Source organism: Lottia gigantea, assembly GCF_000327385.1.
Source record: "Lottia gigantea unplaced genomic scaffold LOTGIsca_23, whole genome shotgun sequence".
In the NCBI taxonomy this organism is placed as follows: domain Eukaryota; kingdom Metazoa; phylum Mollusca; class Gastropoda; family Lottiidae; genus Lottia; species Lottia gigantea.
In genome coordinates, this window is record NW_008708645.1 from 1,678,432 (window position 1) to 1,697,207 (window position 18,776).

The 18,776-nt window shown below is 36.3% G+C and overlaps 5 protein-coding genes across 5 annotated transcripts; 2 read left to right on the forward strand and 3 right to left on the reverse strand.

Annotated features, from left to right (window-relative positions):
* Positions 1–4,948: 4,948 nt before the first annotated feature.
* Positions 4,949–7,119, forward strand: LOTGIDRAFT_54202 (hypothetical protein; the record flags this gene model as incomplete). The annotated part of the gene is made up of 4 exons (XM_009054868.1): positions 4,949–5,076; positions 5,407–5,527; positions 6,469–6,622; positions 6,953–7,119. Coding segments are annotated over 4 exons (570 nt in total), but the record flags the coding sequence as incomplete, so codon positions are not given.
* A 1,632-nt stretch (positions 7,120–8,751) lies between these two features.
* Positions 8,752–12,822, reverse strand: LOTGIDRAFT_160080 (hypothetical protein; the record flags this gene model as incomplete). The annotated part of the gene is made up of 8 exons (XM_009054962.1): positions 8,752–8,855; positions 9,558–9,723; positions 9,955–10,050; positions 10,269–10,507; positions 10,653–10,780; positions 11,567–11,675; positions 11,989–12,059; positions 12,458–12,822. 8 exons carry the CDS (start codon positions 12,820–12,822, stop codon positions 8,752–8,754), a joined length of 1,278 nt encoding a protein of 425 aa, XP_009053210.1.
* A 900-nt stretch (positions 12,823–13,722) lies between these two features.
* On the forward strand, positions 13,723–14,417 carry LOTGIDRAFT_160081 (hypothetical protein; the record flags this gene model as incomplete). The annotated part of the gene is made up of 2 exons (XM_009054963.1): positions 13,723–13,841; positions 14,195–14,417. The coding sequence occupies 2 exons, from the start codon at positions 13,723–13,725 to the stop codon at positions 14,415–14,417; spliced, it is 342 nt and encodes a 113-aa protein (XP_009053211.1).
* Positions 14,418–15,846: 1,429 nt separating this feature from the next.
* Positions 15,847–17,148, reverse strand: LOTGIDRAFT_116126 (hypothetical protein; the record flags this gene model as incomplete). Its single annotated transcript, XM_009054964.1, has 1 exon — positions 15,847–17,148. The coding sequence occupies one exon, from the start codon at positions 17,146–17,148 to the stop codon at positions 15,847–15,849; it is 1,302 nt and encodes a 433-aa protein (XP_009053212.1).
* A 166-nt stretch (positions 17,149–17,314) lies between these two features.
* On the reverse strand, positions 17,315–18,130 carry LOTGIDRAFT_160083 (hypothetical protein; the record flags this gene model as incomplete). Its single annotated transcript, XM_009054965.1, has 2 exons — positions 17,315–17,563; positions 17,963–18,130. 2 exons carry the CDS (start codon positions 18,128–18,130, stop codon positions 17,315–17,317), a joined length of 417 nt encoding a protein of 138 aa, XP_009053213.1.
* Positions 18,131–18,776: the final 646 nt, after the last annotated feature.

The following is an 18,776-nucleotide window of genomic DNA, read 5'->3' on the forward strand; positions in this document are numbered from 1 at the left end:
CCAGAAGCCCCGACAAAAAGTCTGTGAACACGAAGCCATAATGTTTACAGCCTTCTTATTCAATGGAGTACATTCCAAGCAAATCGCTGCATTCCGTGACACAACGGTGGCTATTGCATTGAAAGTAAAACTACGAAGTTCTTAATAGCTCGACATTATCAAGATGAGTTCGACATAATATGTTAATTCTTAACATTCTTTTGTTGCAGGATTCCATTATGATATGTCAACACCTGTATTCATAAGATGGGGGCTAGTGCTAGTGCTCAGAACTCAACCAACCCTAACGAGAGTAAGAAAAAATCAGAAAACATCGACCAGTTTCTCCAGAATGAGAAAGAAAAAGCCACCAGGAGTATTAAACTTCTTTTATTGGGTAAGATGGTACTTAATAGACATCTTCTTATGGGGCTGCGAAGGCGTTACAAAGATCACCTATTGAAATGAAATGAAATGGATGGAGTTTTACGTCCTACTTTTCTGCACCATGTGGGCTAATGAAGACGGACTTATTGAAGAGAACATTAGAATGCCTAATATGATTTGTCAAAGAGTTTACTTTTTGACCTGGTCCCATGGCCACAACGCATTTCTCATGCTCAGCTTAGTTTTTACTCAAATTCATAATTCCTCTCACAAAGGTTAAATTTGAAGATTATTATGATAATGCCAGAAACATTGTGTCTTAAGAAATAGATTCATATATTTTTTCCGGTTATAAACCTGTATTATAGTTTTTTTTTTCAAATTTGAGTAAAATCTCAGCTAAGGTTAAAAAAGGGGTTTGTGATCGGTGACGGTGATTTTATGATAATTCAATCGGTATCACTAAAAAACGTAAATATAATTTTTCAATTGAGTTCAATTATAATTAACAACCAGTGTTGTTTTATTTTAACAGGTCAGTCAGGATCAGGAAAAAGTACACTGACCAAACAACTCAGGCAAGTTACTCGTTCTATATTAATCTTTTCTGGTGATTCCCAATTCAGCTAAGTTCACTACGTGCTTGAATTGATGATCACTAGATTATTCCATAATTTAGTTAATTCATTATTCCAAGATTGAACTGACAAGGTGACAATTCGTCAACAACAACAACAAAATAATCACAAAAAAACCTTACCAAAAATCTTTTGAGGATGGAAAACGGTAATGATAGTATTGTCGCATGTCATCACCATTGTAAAGCGATCATACATCCGATTGTATTTTGGGGTCTTTTGTATATTGGAGAGATTTGGACTAGATGACTTTGTTATTTTTAAAACATTTTCAGTTAAATCTTAGATTTCTTTGAATTCGCAGAGCATGTACGTCAACACTGTCGTATTATAGTTTTAGTTTTGCAGCTCGGCTCCTTAGTACTTTGTTTTTGTTGCTTCATGCTGTTTCGGTGTATATGTTTGTAAACTTTGTATTTTATTTTCAACAGGATCCTGTATGACCATGATTTTCTGGAAACTGAACGTTATTTATATAGAAGTATTGTTAGAAAGAATATACTAGATATTCTATTGAGATTAAAGGCTTGTATTGATGAGATGCAGATTGGTGTCCCCAGACAATTCACTGTAAGTTTTAACAAATCAGCCTGAATAGATCCTCTCAAACTCTCAATTGTAATGCAATCTAAAAAACCTTTGAAATGAAAAATACAAATATTCATTATAGCTATAATTGAAAGTCACCCTAACCTTTTTGAATATGCTTACTTTCTCAATTAAATCACACACAAGAATTAATCTTGGTACTTAACACTTACATCCCTCGCTCCCACACGCTACCCACTCCCTTAAAATACCATTATCATCATCCCTAAAACTTTATTATTCGGCTTGTAAAATTATCTATTATAATATTTATATGTTTTCTGTAGTCATCACAAGGAGAAAATGAAATGACAGAAGTTTCTGTCCTACTTTTCTGTATGAGCTAATGGCGACGGGAAACGCTTTGCAGTGTGCAATTCTGGAACTTCCAGAACAGTGGCATAGCCTACTCTATTTCAATTCCCTACTTTCGACGGATTTTTAACGTACACAAAATGTAGTACACAGGGCTTCGGTTTATTGCCCGATCCGAATAACTAGACGTTTTTTTCATGTCAGTTCCTATGAGCTGCATCACTGGTAGAACCAGGCTGATAACCAGTTGTAAGGAATTTAGGGTGAAATAGATCGCAACTCCCAATGATTAACCAAATGAATAGCCAAACAGTGAACCTTTCCATAACACACGAAAAGCCTAATCTCACACGAGTGGAACGTTAAGCGTTAAACTTACTTAAGAAAGACGATAGCATTGTTATTAAAAAGAGTGACAAAGGTTCATGTTGTGTCATTCTGAATAGGGAGGATTACGTTTCAGAAGCAGAGAATCAACTGAATAATCCTAAACATTATGCCATTTTACCGAAACCAATTTTCAAAGAAACTGCTAACATGATTAATAATATTCTTGCCGATTTAGTCAAAACTAGTTATCTCAAACAGAAACAATATGACTATCTGTCTGCCAAACCTGATTGTCGCGAGAGACACTTGTACACTTTGCCTAAAATCCATAAGAATCCAACCAAGGAGTGGTTTATCTCGAATAAAATCCCTAAAGGCCGCCCGATTATATCTGACTGTGGTAGTGAGTCATATGCAGTGTCAGAATACATTGATCATTTCTTACTACCTCTAGCATGCCAACATCGCGCCTACCTTAAAGACACAACCGATTTTGTCAATAAAATAAAAAATCTTCGAGTTCCCTCTAATGCCATTTTAATTTCTATCGACGTTTCTTCTATGTATACCAATATCGATAACACTACTGGTTTAACGGCAGTTCGTAAAGCTTTTAATAGAAACCCAGATCCATACAGACCCGACGATGCAATTCTACAGCTTTTAGAGATTTGTCTTAGTCGAAACGATTTCACATTTAATGGTAAAACATATTTACAAACTTCAGGGACAGCAATGGGCAAACGATTCGCCCCTTCGTACGCAAACCTTTTCATGGCAGAGTGGGAACGTGAGGTGTTGCCCCTCTGTCCATTTGACCCACTTTTTTACGGACGCTTTTTGGATGACATTTTTATGGTTTGGACTTATTCTATCGAACAGTTTTGGGAATTCTTTGAAATTCTCAACAACCACCATCCTTCTATCAAACTAACCGCAAACGTGAGTGACAAAAGCATAGACTGTCTCGATACCACAGTCTTTAAGGGAGATTCCATAGCAGAAACAAATAAACTGGATATTAAAGTGTATTTCAAAGAAACTGATACTCATCAACTCTTGCACAAGAGCTCCTTTCACCCAAAACATACCTTTTCTGGTATAATTAAGTCACAAGTTTTACGATTTCATCGAATTTGTACAAGATCTTCTGATTTCAACCAAGCCTGTACGATTGTTTTCTCAAAACTGAAAGAGCGTGGGTACTCTAAACGATTTTTACGAAACAAAAAAAATGCCACCTTAGCACAGATAGCAGCTAAAAACAGACTTTATGCCGAAGTACCTCCAGGTTTAAGAAGTGCTCCATGTTTGTCCAGTAGATGCAAAACATGTCCCTTTATATCAGAAACTCATTATTTTGTAAGCAACTCTACGAATAAAAGGTACCCGATCCAGGAACATGTGAACATTCGAATGTAATATATTTAATTTCATGCAAGAAATGCCCCAAACAATATGTAGGAGAAACTAAGAATAATTTACGAACTCACTTTAATGCTCATAGGTCAGACATCAAATTAAAGAAAGACAAGCCTGTTTCTAATCATTTCAACCTCGACGACCATTCAATAGACGATCTCACCCTAATCCCAATTGAGCGTATAGAAATTGACTTGCCCGAAGATGAAACTACCAAATTCCGTCAATCTAGGGAGGCCCATTGGATTGAGACATTGAATACAGCAAGACCTATAGGACTAAATATTCATCATAATGTAGGCATAGCACCCTTTGTTGTCCCGTTTAATACAACCAGCAATCGAGCAAGCAAGATAGTTCGTGCCCACTATAAGAGCCTTCAAGAGAAATTCCCCCATGTCTATAAGCAGAAAATGATAGTTGCATATTCAAAAAATAAGAACTTAAATGATAATATTGTTCATAGTAAACTAAAAACAATCAGTACATAACAGATACTATACTTCTCGCCCATCGGGCGCGTTATTTTTTCTAATTTCAGATCAGAATAAGAACAGAAGAAAACCCAATATCAAGACCCTTAATCCTAATTTCTAAATAAAGTGTCTGCTCCACCCTAGGCCTGTACATTTGGGAGAATCAAACCCTCCCTTCCCCGAAATATAATGGTATTAAAATATTATTTACAGGACATGTTTGTTGAATTATCAAATATAACAGAAGCTAATGTTGATAACTTGATAGCTCGTTACTCATCTTCCATCACCCGGTTTTTATCATCAGAATGTTACACTCTGTGTATGACTCGAAGATGGGATTTCGATTTACCTAGCTCTACAGAATAGTGAGTAAAAATACTCATTAAAGTGTCAATCTGCACCAACTTTGCAAACTCGGGCTGGTTGTCACAAAACAAGAATTACTCCCCATACTGATAATAGAAAATAGAAAATTAACTTTCGTTAACAAAACCCATGCATAATTGAACACAGGGTTGAGTTACAGTTCCTGCTGGCACGCACTAAATGGTACACTATGAGTGGAATTAGCTTTACGGAAACTGAGCGTTACGGACTGGTAATTTTTAAAATACTTTCACCAACAGCTAAATTAATTCATAAAATTTAGTGATTAATCCTGTCATTGATAGAGTTTTTTAAGATTTTCAAATGAAAATTATACATTTTATGCTCGATTAATGTGACAGTGTGGACGTACAGATGATAATAAATATGTATTTAAGTTCCGAACAACATATTACTGGCTTAAGGCACAATTTCTATTTCAGCTTTGCTGATAATGCTGATAGAATATTGGATTATTCTTATGTTCCAAATAATCAGGATATTTTACATGCAAGAGTTAATACCAACGGACTTCATGAAACTTCATTCAAATTCAAGGGATTTGAGTTCACGTAAGTCGGAGCTATGTTTTATTTATTGGATTTTCTGTGGTATTTGGTAAAAGCAACAACACCAAAAAGGCTTTATCCATATCTATATCACAATCCATTAAGTTATGGGTTAAAATGCCCACCCAATGCACGAGAAGTTAAAGCAAATATAATACTACTAAAATACATAGCAGTTCCAGATTGTTTATTCCAATTTCTCAAAGAAGCATTTGTTCCATCCTAAGCCCTCCCTTCACCGAAATCTATTTTATACCGAATATATTATGCGAGCTGGTATGGTGAAGTGTCATTTATACGATTTTAAAGTAAATCATGTGGTTCTTATTTCAGTGTATTTGATGTCGGTGGTCAGAAGACAGATCCGAGGAAATGGATTCATTATTTTGATAATGTCTCAGCTATGATTTATACAGTAGATATTAGTTGTTATGATAATAGAGATGCAGATCCAGTTCATGGCACTCAGGTATTTCATTAGTCCGAAACGTCTTCCTCTAAATCGGCCTCTGAAGAGTGTGAATTTTTTTTACGGAGATTTTCTGCACCTGCGAGACATACATGTATTGCATTTACCTCAAATCCACCAAACTCTGATACTGGGGCATCTCCACTACTTTCGTTTTGTTAGTATCGCGTGAACTTTGATGACCGGTGAGATATTGGATTCGTTTAAAAAGACTTTGATGGAACCACAGACGTGACATAAATGCTTTAGAGGTATAATGGTGTATGAATAAACTACACAAAATACCCATCTTTCTGAATACTTTGGGGTTTGGTCGAATCGAAGTAAACAAATTTGTATAAAACCTCCGAAATTTCAATCTCAGCTTTCCTAATAGCTATTACAGGCTCAAACAGAGGCAGACGTTTCGGACTATTATTTCACTAATTCTTCATTTTCTCATTCTCTTATTTCATAGCGATGTCAGTATTTGGTCGTAGAGGTCCACTATGTTTTTACGCAATGCGTTGCCTTCAGGATGCACTTATTTAGTTTTGCGATTTATTGAGAACACTTACAGCTGCCCAAACGGTCGTTAGAATCAAACAAAGTTCATATCCGGTTGCGTTTTATTGGACTAAATAGTAATATCCGGTGTTGTATTCCAAACAGGAAGGGTGTAAATGGAGACTACATGTATGTATAAAATAAGATCCTCGACGACCCCCACTACAGAAGAAATCCGCTATTAGTTCTATACCTACGTGGAATCAAATAGAATAATAATATGCTCTTTGGAGAATTAGAAAAAGACGTAGCTAGCTTGTATACTTCAGTCCCTAAAAAACATGAAACACAGTCATAATTTCCATCTGTTCAAAAATTTAGATTCGACTGTTATTTCGATATAACGATCCAGCAATATGATAAATAATTTTATTTTCTAGAATCGGTTAATGCAGTCCTTACAGTTATTTAGAAGTGTCATCAGTCACCAAATTTTTGAAATAACCACCATTATATTATTTCTAAATAAAACAGATATATTTAGAAGTAAAATACGACACATTTCTCTTCATTCTACATTCCCGGAATATAACGGTAAGTTGGCGTTTTTTCTTCTTACTCTATATGATCATGGACTTTGGTCCAAAACACCATCCGCTCAATCGCAAGTGGCTAATCGCTCCAAGCGGATTATTTGAAAATTGTTATATTAATATTATGGATCATACTTTTATACATCATCCGAATACCACGTTAATGTTTATCATACATTAAAGAAAACATTTTTACAGATTTCCAGAAAATATTGCGTATCAATGTTACTTTATTCATTTTATAGTTTATTGGTAGGTTCCATCTTATTTGTCGTATGTTTTCATATCCAAAGTTTCAACCTTATTATCATCATTCTTTATTCAATTTTAGGTACAGATTTTGATTACAAAGAATCTTCTAGATATATACAACTATTATTTACCGAGAGAAATGTTGATAGTCGTGAATTCTATAGTCATTTTACGACAGCCACAAACAGTTCTAATATTAGAACCTTGTTTGATGACGTCATCTCCATCGTTTTACAACAGGGTCTTAGCAAAGCTCATCTTTACTAAACGGTAAACCTGTTTGATGCCGCAAGAAACATTCGGATGGTGGGACCTGTCCTGTAGTTATCAGACTCATAGAATTTACCTTCTGGGGTTCACACGATCATCCAATGTTGATTTGAGCCTTGAATATGTGTAAATAATCTTCAGAAATACTAGAACTGGACGAAAATCGTATAATAAGCTTGTCTTCAATCTGAAAATTGGGATATCCGAAAGTTGTACATCTTGTTGATATAGTCTCTGACACCCAGATATCTTTCGTCGCAGCTGTTCATAGACGAAGTGGGTCTGAATGATTGAGACTACTGTGTAATTAATCGTAAATGAAGAGTCTTGAAACAAAGAGAGTAGTCAATCTAACTTTCAGATACGAAGAATTATGGATACACTTTGCTAAGAAGGTGAAGCTGTGATTATTATTACTTAGCTCAGCTGAACAAATCCTATTTCTGAGACCAAGGTACAAGTGACCCCCGAAAACCATGGACTTCAAATTACCTCAGTTATTGTGGCAGATATAAGCACTAAAAAACATTCTACAATCGTCTATACAGGATGAGCTCCAAGGAGAAATCTGTAAATATTGTGCACATAGTGAGTTTTAACTGGGTGTTAGAATTCTGAATATTGAATGTTATGTGTTTGACGTTTAGATAACTGAAATTCAAAAAGGTTGTGTGATTGCCAAGTGAGTCTATGTTTTAGAAATCTATTCGTAATAGCTTGACATTGTCAAGAGGATACACTTGTATTTTGATTGAGTTCAAAGAAACATAATGTTTCTGCTCATAAGCAGCCCAATTTTCCTACGACATCTCTTTCTTCTTGTTTCTATTTTCACGTTTAAAGGTTGAAATGCTTTTGTTTGTGTTTACGTTTTTTAACTGCCAATTGAAACTCTGACACCATGCTGTTATATCATGAAAAGTCTCCACTCTCATATTGATATTTTTCATTCCTAATGGTTTGGTAGCTCATTTCACCTTCATAACATAATTACGCAATCCGAATTACGTAAGCGAAATTTCGAACAGAGAAAGAAGGTCAATCACAAGGGAAACAATTATCAAATGATCTAATTAATGCGAAAAAATTACAGTCTTTTTAATACACACTCAGTTTGAGCGCATCGATCATTTTTTTTATATTATGTCTCCTTTAATAACGGTACATCCAAACAAATTGTAATCACATCGTTATTGGTTACACCGTAACATTAAAATTTGTCTCCAGATTTTATTACAAGACAAGATGAAACAACCAGTTACACCGGGGTTAAAACAAGCCTGTAACGATGATTTTGATTGTACAGCTGATCCAGAATGCAATTCGAGCAATTGAAGGGGTTTAAAGTGCTTTCTAGCTAGTTTTGGCTTCTTTTGACCACGATCTTAATCCAAACACAATGGTATTTGCGATAGTGATGTCATTATCTGGTCAGTTTTCTTGAATACGGAGGTACAGGCGGACGTCCGGTAGCATATAGATGTCCCTGATACGCATAGAAAGAAAACCTATAATCCTCTCTAATTCATAATGGTATAAGTAGTAAACTGCACAAATAATGATCTCCACTGATGAGATGTAACTGATGTAATTGTTGCCGGAGCGGCATCAGAAGTAAACCACATTTTTATTTCTCCAAGATTCTAAAGCCTTTTCTATTATCAACCAAGTCATTAAACTTTCATCCTTTTTAACAGACGACTTTTCTTTTCCTGTAAAAATAAATTTTGTTTGTTTTTTCTGGACACAAACTTACTGATTGGCTCAGTTAAAAAAAAAACCCGTTTCAGAGAGTAAGGTACGATTGGTCAAAACAAGGAAAATGGCGCATCTGGCCCTTTAAGGTAATATTACAGCTTCGCCAAAACAATTCTTCACAATATGAAATTCTTGTAGAGCTAGAGCCTGAAGATGGTCTAATTTTTTTTCAGAGTGCATTCACACGTGGACATCAATCAGGAAAGCTCAATTGAAAATGGGATTCGCTATTCAATACTGGACTTTGTGTATGAACAAAGTTAGCATCTAAGGTTCGGAATTTGGCCAAAAAGTTTTTTTTCAACTCATTTTTGTAAAATTGGGCAATCTGTATATATGTCATCAAATGTCAACGTAGAGCTCCATGCCACCTAATCAAGTCAATAAAGTCTTTCCGAAGTATTTCATTTTCTAGAAACTAACCATTCCATTTAAGGCAGTCCATAAAACCAACTATTTAAAATTAGTTAAAAACCTCGCTCTTTTAATTTAGAACTAAAGTCTTTTGGGACTGTGGTAGAAAAACTACAATTCCAAACTACAACTACAAACAAGTCGAAAAATATTAGGGGAAAAAGAACAGAAACGAGATTTTAATCTGATATTAATTAGATTGTCTATGGCCCTGCTACATGTAATATAAAATGTTATCATACCTCTTACGCATTGAATGAAATGTTCCAATTCATTCTTATACGCCTTCTCAAAACGATCTAGAAAGGAGTACTGTAGATTAGAGGTTGTGGAACCGCTTGCTTTGTCTCTTCTGAGAGATGTTGTTCTGCATGGCCCGACCGTTAGCTGTCCTTGATCACCAAACACCTTCAGTTAAATACAAATTTATTAACACAAAAAAACATATTCTCTTGTCTGGATCAAGTGGCCTAACATCTAGGAATAACAATCTGCAAAAAACAGCGTCTTCACAATATCGAGCTATTACAAACCTCGTCTTATATCTAGACTGCATCACGTAAGTTTGTAAATGTAGCGATTTGATTGTATTCTTTACAGTCTATCAAGGGCTCTGATTGGCTTTATTCGCTAACATACAATCCAATCAAATCGCTGCATTCTGTGATACAAGAAAGGTGACTTTCGCATGCTGTGAATATGTTGAATGACTCCTTGATTAAATTCTGTATTATCCTGCAATAAACGATGCATTTTATTGTATAAGTGGAATACCTTAATGAACACGCCTCTCTTTTTAAGACTATATTATTTATTATAAGAATAAAATGATAAAAGGTCAGTTTTGTTTTAAATGTGACCTATGAAGATTGGTCACACGTTTTTCTTGAAGCAACCCAATGTAATAAATGATAATACTGATTGCCGGTCGCCAAACAGGGAGATTTGTTTACCTCAACTCTAATGTCGTAACCGTACTTAGATTCTCTAACTACATCAATACAAGCTATAATACCACTTGTATATTTCAACATCATCATTACAGCATCTTCCCACCCCCCAGCCACCATATCAGGATGGTGTATATGTGTCTGGACAAACACACTCTCTGGTTGTTCAGCTTTGGTTAACCAGACTAAAGTGTCTATATCGTGAATGGCCATATCTGATATAAGATTACACCCTTCTTGGTCTACAAAATATTAATGGAAAAGACTTTAAAAAGATATTTCAATGCGTTTGTCCATGTCCATTAGTCAAAAGGTCTTGGAATTGAAATCTATTAAGTAAGCACCTTTCAGGGAAGTTTAATGTCAATAGCCGCAGCAAACACCTACCACAGCTCTTTAGAAATTCAATGGAAGGTCTGGGACAGTCTCGGGATGTTAACTTGATAAAGATTGGTTTCCCGATGGAACCATTATGGAAGCTGCTGTATAATTCTTGAAATGATGCATCAAAACGCCTGTAATTGAAAATGAATTAATTACTGATTACAAACCCAAAGTCCAAAACAACATATTGACAATACATTAGTAGCAGCAAATTAACTTTTAATATGACGAAGTATATGATGTATAAATGAGGAAGTATTTCATAATGAAATATGGTATTTATAGGTGTTAAGATGGGTACCACACACAAATTAGAATAGATTAATTGTAGAGATATATAGAAATACAAAAATATTAGAACAGAACTTGAAGAACTCAAGAGTTTCGCGCTATGTGATCTCCTCACGACTGATCATTTTCAGCCTATTTAACATTTATCAGGTTGTGTTTTAATATTTCTATAACATGATTAGATCAACATAACAATTTCACATTCAGCCTTGACATAGTATTTCAGTCTATTCATTAGTGAAATTGCAATGCAATTTTTTTTTTGAAACGTCACGTGAATACGACAGACAAAAAGGTGTGCTAGATATTTTCCATTTAAACACGTATTTTATTTTAATCTTTTTGAATTTTGAATAAAACCCCTTTGATGGTCTTATTATCATTGATTGATTCACCAACGACAGGAATTCCAGTTCTCTTTTTCAGTATCAATTCAGAATAAAAATGTCGATATAGTCAAGACTTATTCTATGTAGAATGTAAATTCTATTAAGTAAAGCGACAATTGAAAATTTTCGGGTGGGTTTTGATTGAATTGTAAGACCACCGGAAGTGAGAATTGATATGAATAACTGAAATCGATCTCTATCAGCTAAAACAGCCCATACCAGTCTGTTTGAACATACCTGTTATACCCGGTCACTAAAACCTGCTTTTGTTTTTCTGCAGTTTCAAAACAATGTGAAATATCTTGTATAGTTTCTCCTGCTGGTTTTTCTACGAATACGGCTTTTCCTGAAATTTTGACCAATGCAACGTGATTGTAAATAGTTTTTCTAAATTGTGTATAGGGGACACTGTTAGTATCAATTTGCACCATTCCAATTTTCAATCAGACGTCTGTGTGGTTCCTGCAATTCCGCTAAAAGCAATCCGATATATATATAAATGTAAGCTTATATTACTTTCAATCGATTTCTGAGAGTACGACAACGGCATTAACAATTCTAAGGACGATCCTTGATTGAAATTTACCATTGTGTAGTTGAACATATTTTCAGATTGATATTTATATAATTGATGTTTATCAATCCAACAGTTCGCTCACCTTTCTTTAAAACTTGACAACATTGTTCAGTATGTACAGAAGTAGAACTCAAAACTAATACACCGTCTAAACTGTAATACAGAAATTGGCATTGTATAAATAGAATTATGTGTGTCGTGTGAATATAATCAAATTAGATTTCAGCAATGAAAGGTAGCCTTACTTTCCTAAACGTTACCAGTTGCTTTTTTGCTAAATAGCTCTGCGAACTCGTCAAAGGGATTGTAAAGAGGTTTTCAATTTTTGTTTTATGTGTAGCATGGGCACTGATAGCATCAATGTGCACAATTAAAATTTTCAGTCAGACGTCTGTTGTTCCTGCAATTACACAATCAAATAAATGTTTGATGACGTCACTAATCGCAATATCCTTGTATCACACAAGGCCCTTCGCGATTAGTGACGCAATCGACACCCAGCTGATGTAGCCACTATGACCATTTGTCAATTACATCAAAACGTAACGTACCTGGGATCATCTAGAAGTCCGTCCAGACGATCAACATTATAACCATTGACGTGTTGCAAACAAAAATATCGCTGTATCTGCTCTATATTCTCAGTTTTATTGTCCACTAACCAGTGTAGATTGACTCCTCTAATATTAAATAAGTTCTTGATATGGACTTGAGCAATTCGTCCACATCCTATGACACCAATATTTACTGGTTTCAACTCATCTAGCTCACGGAGTTGTGAATATCTTACCACACGTATTGACGCTGGTGCTATATTTCTTGTGAAACTTTTCTGCCCATACTTGACAACATTTTCCAATCCGCAACTCAAATTTACGACCCGCGGAATAATTCTCTTAAAATTTCTTGCAAACATCATGAATCTTCTAATCCATGGGAAACTGATAGACTATACATCAAGCTGAAATATAGACAAAAGACATGTGTGTCTTATTTACATCTTCATTTTCAAATACTTAAATATGTACAAGACATGGTAGAAAGTCAGTGTTAAATGGACTTTATGACAGCAAAAAGAAGCAGTAGAACATTAAATAAGTTTACACAGTGTCTGTTATGTTTTATCTGTACTTTCAGAAGTGACGTTTCATTTGCTTTTTACTTTATTTAATATTTAAAATAATACTAATAGTAGATAATTAAATAACACTTCATTATATTTGATAATTGAAAAACTACATCTATCAGCTGGTCTAAAGCCAAACAAATTAGTATTTCTTCCATTAATTATCTGTACCGTAAGTATTTATAACTAGGTCTACTGGAATAATGAGCAAATATGACTTAATCATGGTCATTTGACTTATATTTACCGACCTAGAAAATAACGAGCAACTTCCATTAAAGTTTGTCAATTTTGAATATTAGTATTCTAGATTTAGGTTGAACGGAAATAGTTGACTACTTAATACAAAAAAACTCATGAAATTTGGCTATTGGGTATATTGTATTGCATATTAGAATTGCAAAGTATGTGCTTACCGAAAAAGGAAAAGGTATTAAAGATTATGGAAAGTCTTAATATGGTTTACTTTTGTATTTGATAAATAATTAATGATTGAATTGAATGCCATTATCCTTTTCGCGGAAAAAAAATTCGTGGGGGTGAAAAAGTGATATTTTGATGGGAAATCGATGATTTGTACGGAAAACCACGAGCACGTTCCGGAAATATCCGAATGTACGCTAATGTATGCGTGACGTAAATTATGGACGCGGTGGTTTCTGGGAAAGCTTAACTGACAGATTAACAAACATGGCGGGAGTTATGTATTATAATGAAAACGATTCGTTAAGCACTCACAGTTTATCTCAGTCCGAAGAGGAAGAAGATGAATACGAAATGTTTGGGGGTGTGGTGGGCTACCAGTTCGAGTCAGTTAAGCGTCCCCGGGAGGGGAGAATTACAGTGAAAGGACAAACCAGGACGATGACACTGCCGAAATTCATGAAAATGGAAATCGATTGGGAAATAATGACTGGTTCATAGCGTTCATTTTGTATTAAAAATCGCACGCTTCAAAATGATTTTGACGAATGATCTGGCATGTTATGGCATAAATACTTTGCACGTTTGGAGATTGTGCATAGCCATTCTTTGAGACGGTGTTACTCAGTTTAAGATCTAAAATTAAGATCAGTAGGCCCTAGTTGAGTAGTAAATGTGACCAGAAAAATACAACAAATATAATCAACTTAGAATTAAAACTGGACTTATTATTTTACAGGTGCACATGTTTAAGATGTTTGCCCATGGCTACAGTGACAGAAAGCTGCTGCTGCCTTGAACGACCTCAGATAGTAAAGAAGGTGGAGGAGAACATAGATATGTTTCCTGAAAATGAACTGGTGTGCATTACTAAGCACCCGGGCTTCAAGGCACTTCTAGGTGCTGGAGGTAGCATATCTACAGTACAAGCAGCAATATCAAGGAGAGGGCATGGTCTCTGAACAGAATGAGTGTGTTTCCTCCTAGTACAGTGGTGTAACCTATTTTCATGCATATAAGAATTCAACACCGAATTTCGTCAAAGTTAATGTCTTAGATGTTTCCTCAGATATTCTACAAAATAATTAATATTGGTTTGTTTCGATTTTCTTTATGAATCCTTCACTTTGACCCATATTTCATGAGCTACCAACTCGGCAACGGCGGCAGAATGCGTCACCTATTTTCGTAGTCGAGAAAAACACGTTGTGGATACCCATTGGTATAATTAACATCTCTGAGTATTTATCTTTAATATCAATTCATTATAACTAGTGACAATTCCTTTAAAGAACCACGATTTTAAAAAAATAGTGACTAACAAAATAAAATATGTAGCGTGATTTATTGCTAAAAGTCAATGAAACAACATAAGAATATGTTCCACTTTGTGTTCCATAGAAATTTTCTGCTGACACGGAATCTGCTAGTTGATCACGTGACTTCATTCGTTGGACTACATTCTAGCAGACGACACTTGGAATTCCGATCACCGCTTGGAATTATAAGGAAATTCGGCCGATAAAAATGGTGACGTTTGGTAATAACTGAAATCCGCCATTTTGTATTTGTCAAAGTATACATTAATACATTTTACCTTGCTTGAAACTACTGGATTCATTCTACTAGCTGATATTGTACAGAAAACCCATGTTTATTAAAACAAGCAAATGCGGGGGTCATGCGAGGTCGCACATGTAAATTATTAATCATTTCCGGAAATGCACGAAAAATAGGTTACCACGAAATTAGGTTACTTGACTGTACATATTTGAGATACTTTCTTCATTTCATATTCAAAGAACATTACTTTTGCATGATACCGGTATTTTGAACAAAAGAAGAGTACTGTATAATAAATAATACTTTATCAATTATTATGTTTCATGATGCTTTTAAAATGTTACAGAAATAATTGCATAAATCAACATCAACAGAAAAATATATGTGCTTTGTTACTTTCATATTACAGAATGTACAGACATACTGCATACAGACAGTTAGTGAGGTGGTGCTGGGGAGTTGTTGGCCGCCACCATCGGATACCTCTGCCATCTTGCTGTGTTAGAAAAATCAGAGAAACATTTCCAAATAAAGAAGGCTACACTGGTTCTAAATGGCCGACATTGCGTTGAAATCAGACAGTATCAATAAATAGTTTAATCAATTCTGATTTTAATGATGTAAAATATAATTAGTTTTAAGTAAGTGGGGTTAGAGAAGGGGGCATTAAAGGCGTCAAGGTTACGTTTATTATTTTTATTGGTCATCCCTTGCAAACAAAGGCAGCTACAAGGTGTGCTGGCTGCTCATCCCTAATTTCTTGTGGGACTTTCATTGTAGGACTTCAGTAGTTTGTGCATCAACCACCTTGCATAGTCATGTGTGGACTCAGTTTTGGTGGCCAGATTTATACTTGGGGAAACTAACACGGTATTGAGGCAGTCCATTTCTTGTTATAGCTTGCATCCTGTTGGCGTTTTCATTGTGATGCATAGCCGCCAGGTAAGTCCTCGCCAATTGACCGAGCCAACCAAAGTGGATATGTTTGGGCGCAAAGCGAACACCAAGACTATGGAATGCTTCAAGACTGGAAGTTTGGAATCGAGGTGTCAGATTTTGGACATCCTTGACCACTGCATTTGATGTCAGCAGGTCTGTCAGCATCGCACTGCCCACTGTCCCACGAACAAACCACTCTTTGTTTCTATCGTACAATAGGTGCCCATGATCACACATGGGGTTCAAGTCAAGGTCATTTTCATGAATATCACGGAGGTGATTGTCCAGAGAAAGCCACCTGTCTTTGAGATGATCCCTTCTATTTTCTTTGGGGGCTGTTGCTGCAACAAAGTACATGTGGTTAACAATGGATTTTTTCCATAGGTTGACTTCTGGCTGCTTGGTTCCGATCTTGATTGTTTTCTTACCAAGGCCCTTAGCAGTGTGCCAAACATCATTGAAATGATCCATCTCCGCACACATGGGGTTGTTGACTTTAAGATCGTCCCGAATAAAGGCAGCTATAGATCTGTGCCGATCTGTAACTAGACCGCGGCAAGTTAGTTGTTCTGTTAGGAAAGACACCCCCCTTTTAAAACCAAATAATTCACAGGCGTTACTGCTACAAGCTTCACTGCTTTGTACTTGTTGCAGATCTACCACCTTCTTTGATGTTTGTTCTATAAAGGTGTACGTACCATATTTGGCAGAATGACATGGGCTGTTATTTCTGCGGTCACCTGCAAGATGGATTTGGTTTTCTTTAAGTTCTGCGATCAGGTCTGCCTGCTTTTCTTTCCACCCATTGATGATTGTCGGTATGACATAATCATTTTGGTGGCGCTGAAAAGTCTGTCGACTGTACGTAGCTACATTGAAAATATGTAACATGCGCAGCACTTGACTGATCTGACTGCCAGAGAAAAGGATTGAAGCAGATAACATCAGGTTACCAAGGGGCATTTGCTTCAACATTGGCTGGCTGTCCAATTTACGAGTAAACTCGCAATCCATGCATCGCTGTTCTACACGGACCATTGTCCCAAAGCCACTGTTTGGTTTATCAACAATATGGCTCTGACTCGGGTGGGCACAATGTGGGCAAGTATCGAACAGCTGGAGTAGATTAGACTCGAATACTATTTTTTTTCTCCGCAATATGGTCTGCAGGTGTAATGGGTGGTGTTTCATCCTTCTCCTCCTTGGTTTTAATAGGATGTTAGTCCGGGTCGCAGTCTTTTGCCTTTGGTGATTCTGGCTTGATGGGGCTCACCAAACATGCAGTATCGTGAGGTATCTGGCGGCATTTCTTGGGGGTGCTGCTAAATGACACAGAAGTAAAAAAGACCGGTTCGGTTTACATCCCCGTATCAATCATGATCTTGATCGTCGTGTTCACACCCTTTGAGCGGACGTGGGGCTTAAGTGCAGACACCTGTGTGCCTTGGTCGATGACTGGCACAGGATTTGTTTGGCATGAAACACAAGTGTTTGTCTGTGCGGCAGATGCAGCAACTTCCTCAACTGCTCGGGCTTCAATGTGTGCTTGGACATTATTAGCTGCTTCCAATTCGGCTCGGGCTCGGGCATCCGCTTCTTGAAGGATCTGAAAGAAAATGGCAGCATAATTCACCTGAGTGTGACAGCCACACATTTTAATCAATGGACACTTATAACAGGTCCTACGGGCATCTCGATCAAGGAAGCTGAGGACGAAACCAGGGAGGAGAAGGATGAAACATTGATTCTGACGACTAATTTCAATTATATCATCACTGCATTGCTCTTCCGTATCAATTTCAGAACATGTAGGCCTATGCCTATTGACAAAATGCTTTTATATGGATTTTGATTTTTGTTTAGCAGTTCAGATCGTATACCCTACTCGTTTGTAGGTGTAAGCCTAGGCCTAGGCCTACTGGGTCTTTTATTATATTTTTTATATTATGTGCCTTTTTATGCGTTATTTTCACCAGAAAAGCCAGATTAAATTCATGAAATATACCTCGGCTACTTGTATTTTGTGCATTGCTTTGCTTTTTCTTTGTATCTTTAGGGGTGGGGGTGGGGCTTGATGTGCTAGGCCTACTGCTGTTGTTACCGTCGAACTGGCTTCACATGGCCGTTTCACTGTTTGTCCCTGTATCGAGGCTGATTCTACAATTGGCACCATGTGGATTGTAGGGACGGAGCCTGTTATCAAGTATCCAGTCCCTTTTGTTTTTGAATCCCATTTGTACCATCAGGCTTCCAGAGAAACATTCTGGTTTGAAATGGGCCCCACAAATAACAGACTGAGAGTTTTCAGTCGGCGCCTGGAAGTCAGCCCTTTTCAATTGAACGAATTTGACCCATTGTCGTCTGAGACCAGCACCATTTGGAAAGCCGTGTAAACTGTTTTCTTTACAGGTATTGCTGCAAAATTGCGCGACATAGCGCTTCGGCATTTTGATGTAAATATTGACGTAGCCTATCAAGATTATTAGGTTAACGAAGGTTCCAACAATGACGTCATGGGGTCATGTGATCAATTCGACGTAATGGTGGACTGTCTTTGTAAACAAATGGGAATTAAACACAAAGCGTCTTTGTTTTACTTATACATGTATCTTTATTATCGATTATAAGATTGGAATCGGATACAATAGGATATAATATATAGAAACATTCACGGTATTTGTCAAGTGGCCCATAATTGACTTTCCATACACCTTAAGCTAGCGTTGCTAGTTGCATTACGTGATGCAAGAAATCTGAATATTGCAGTCAAGGTATAAGACACAGTTCGTAATAGCTTGACGTGAGATGATCTCAGATTG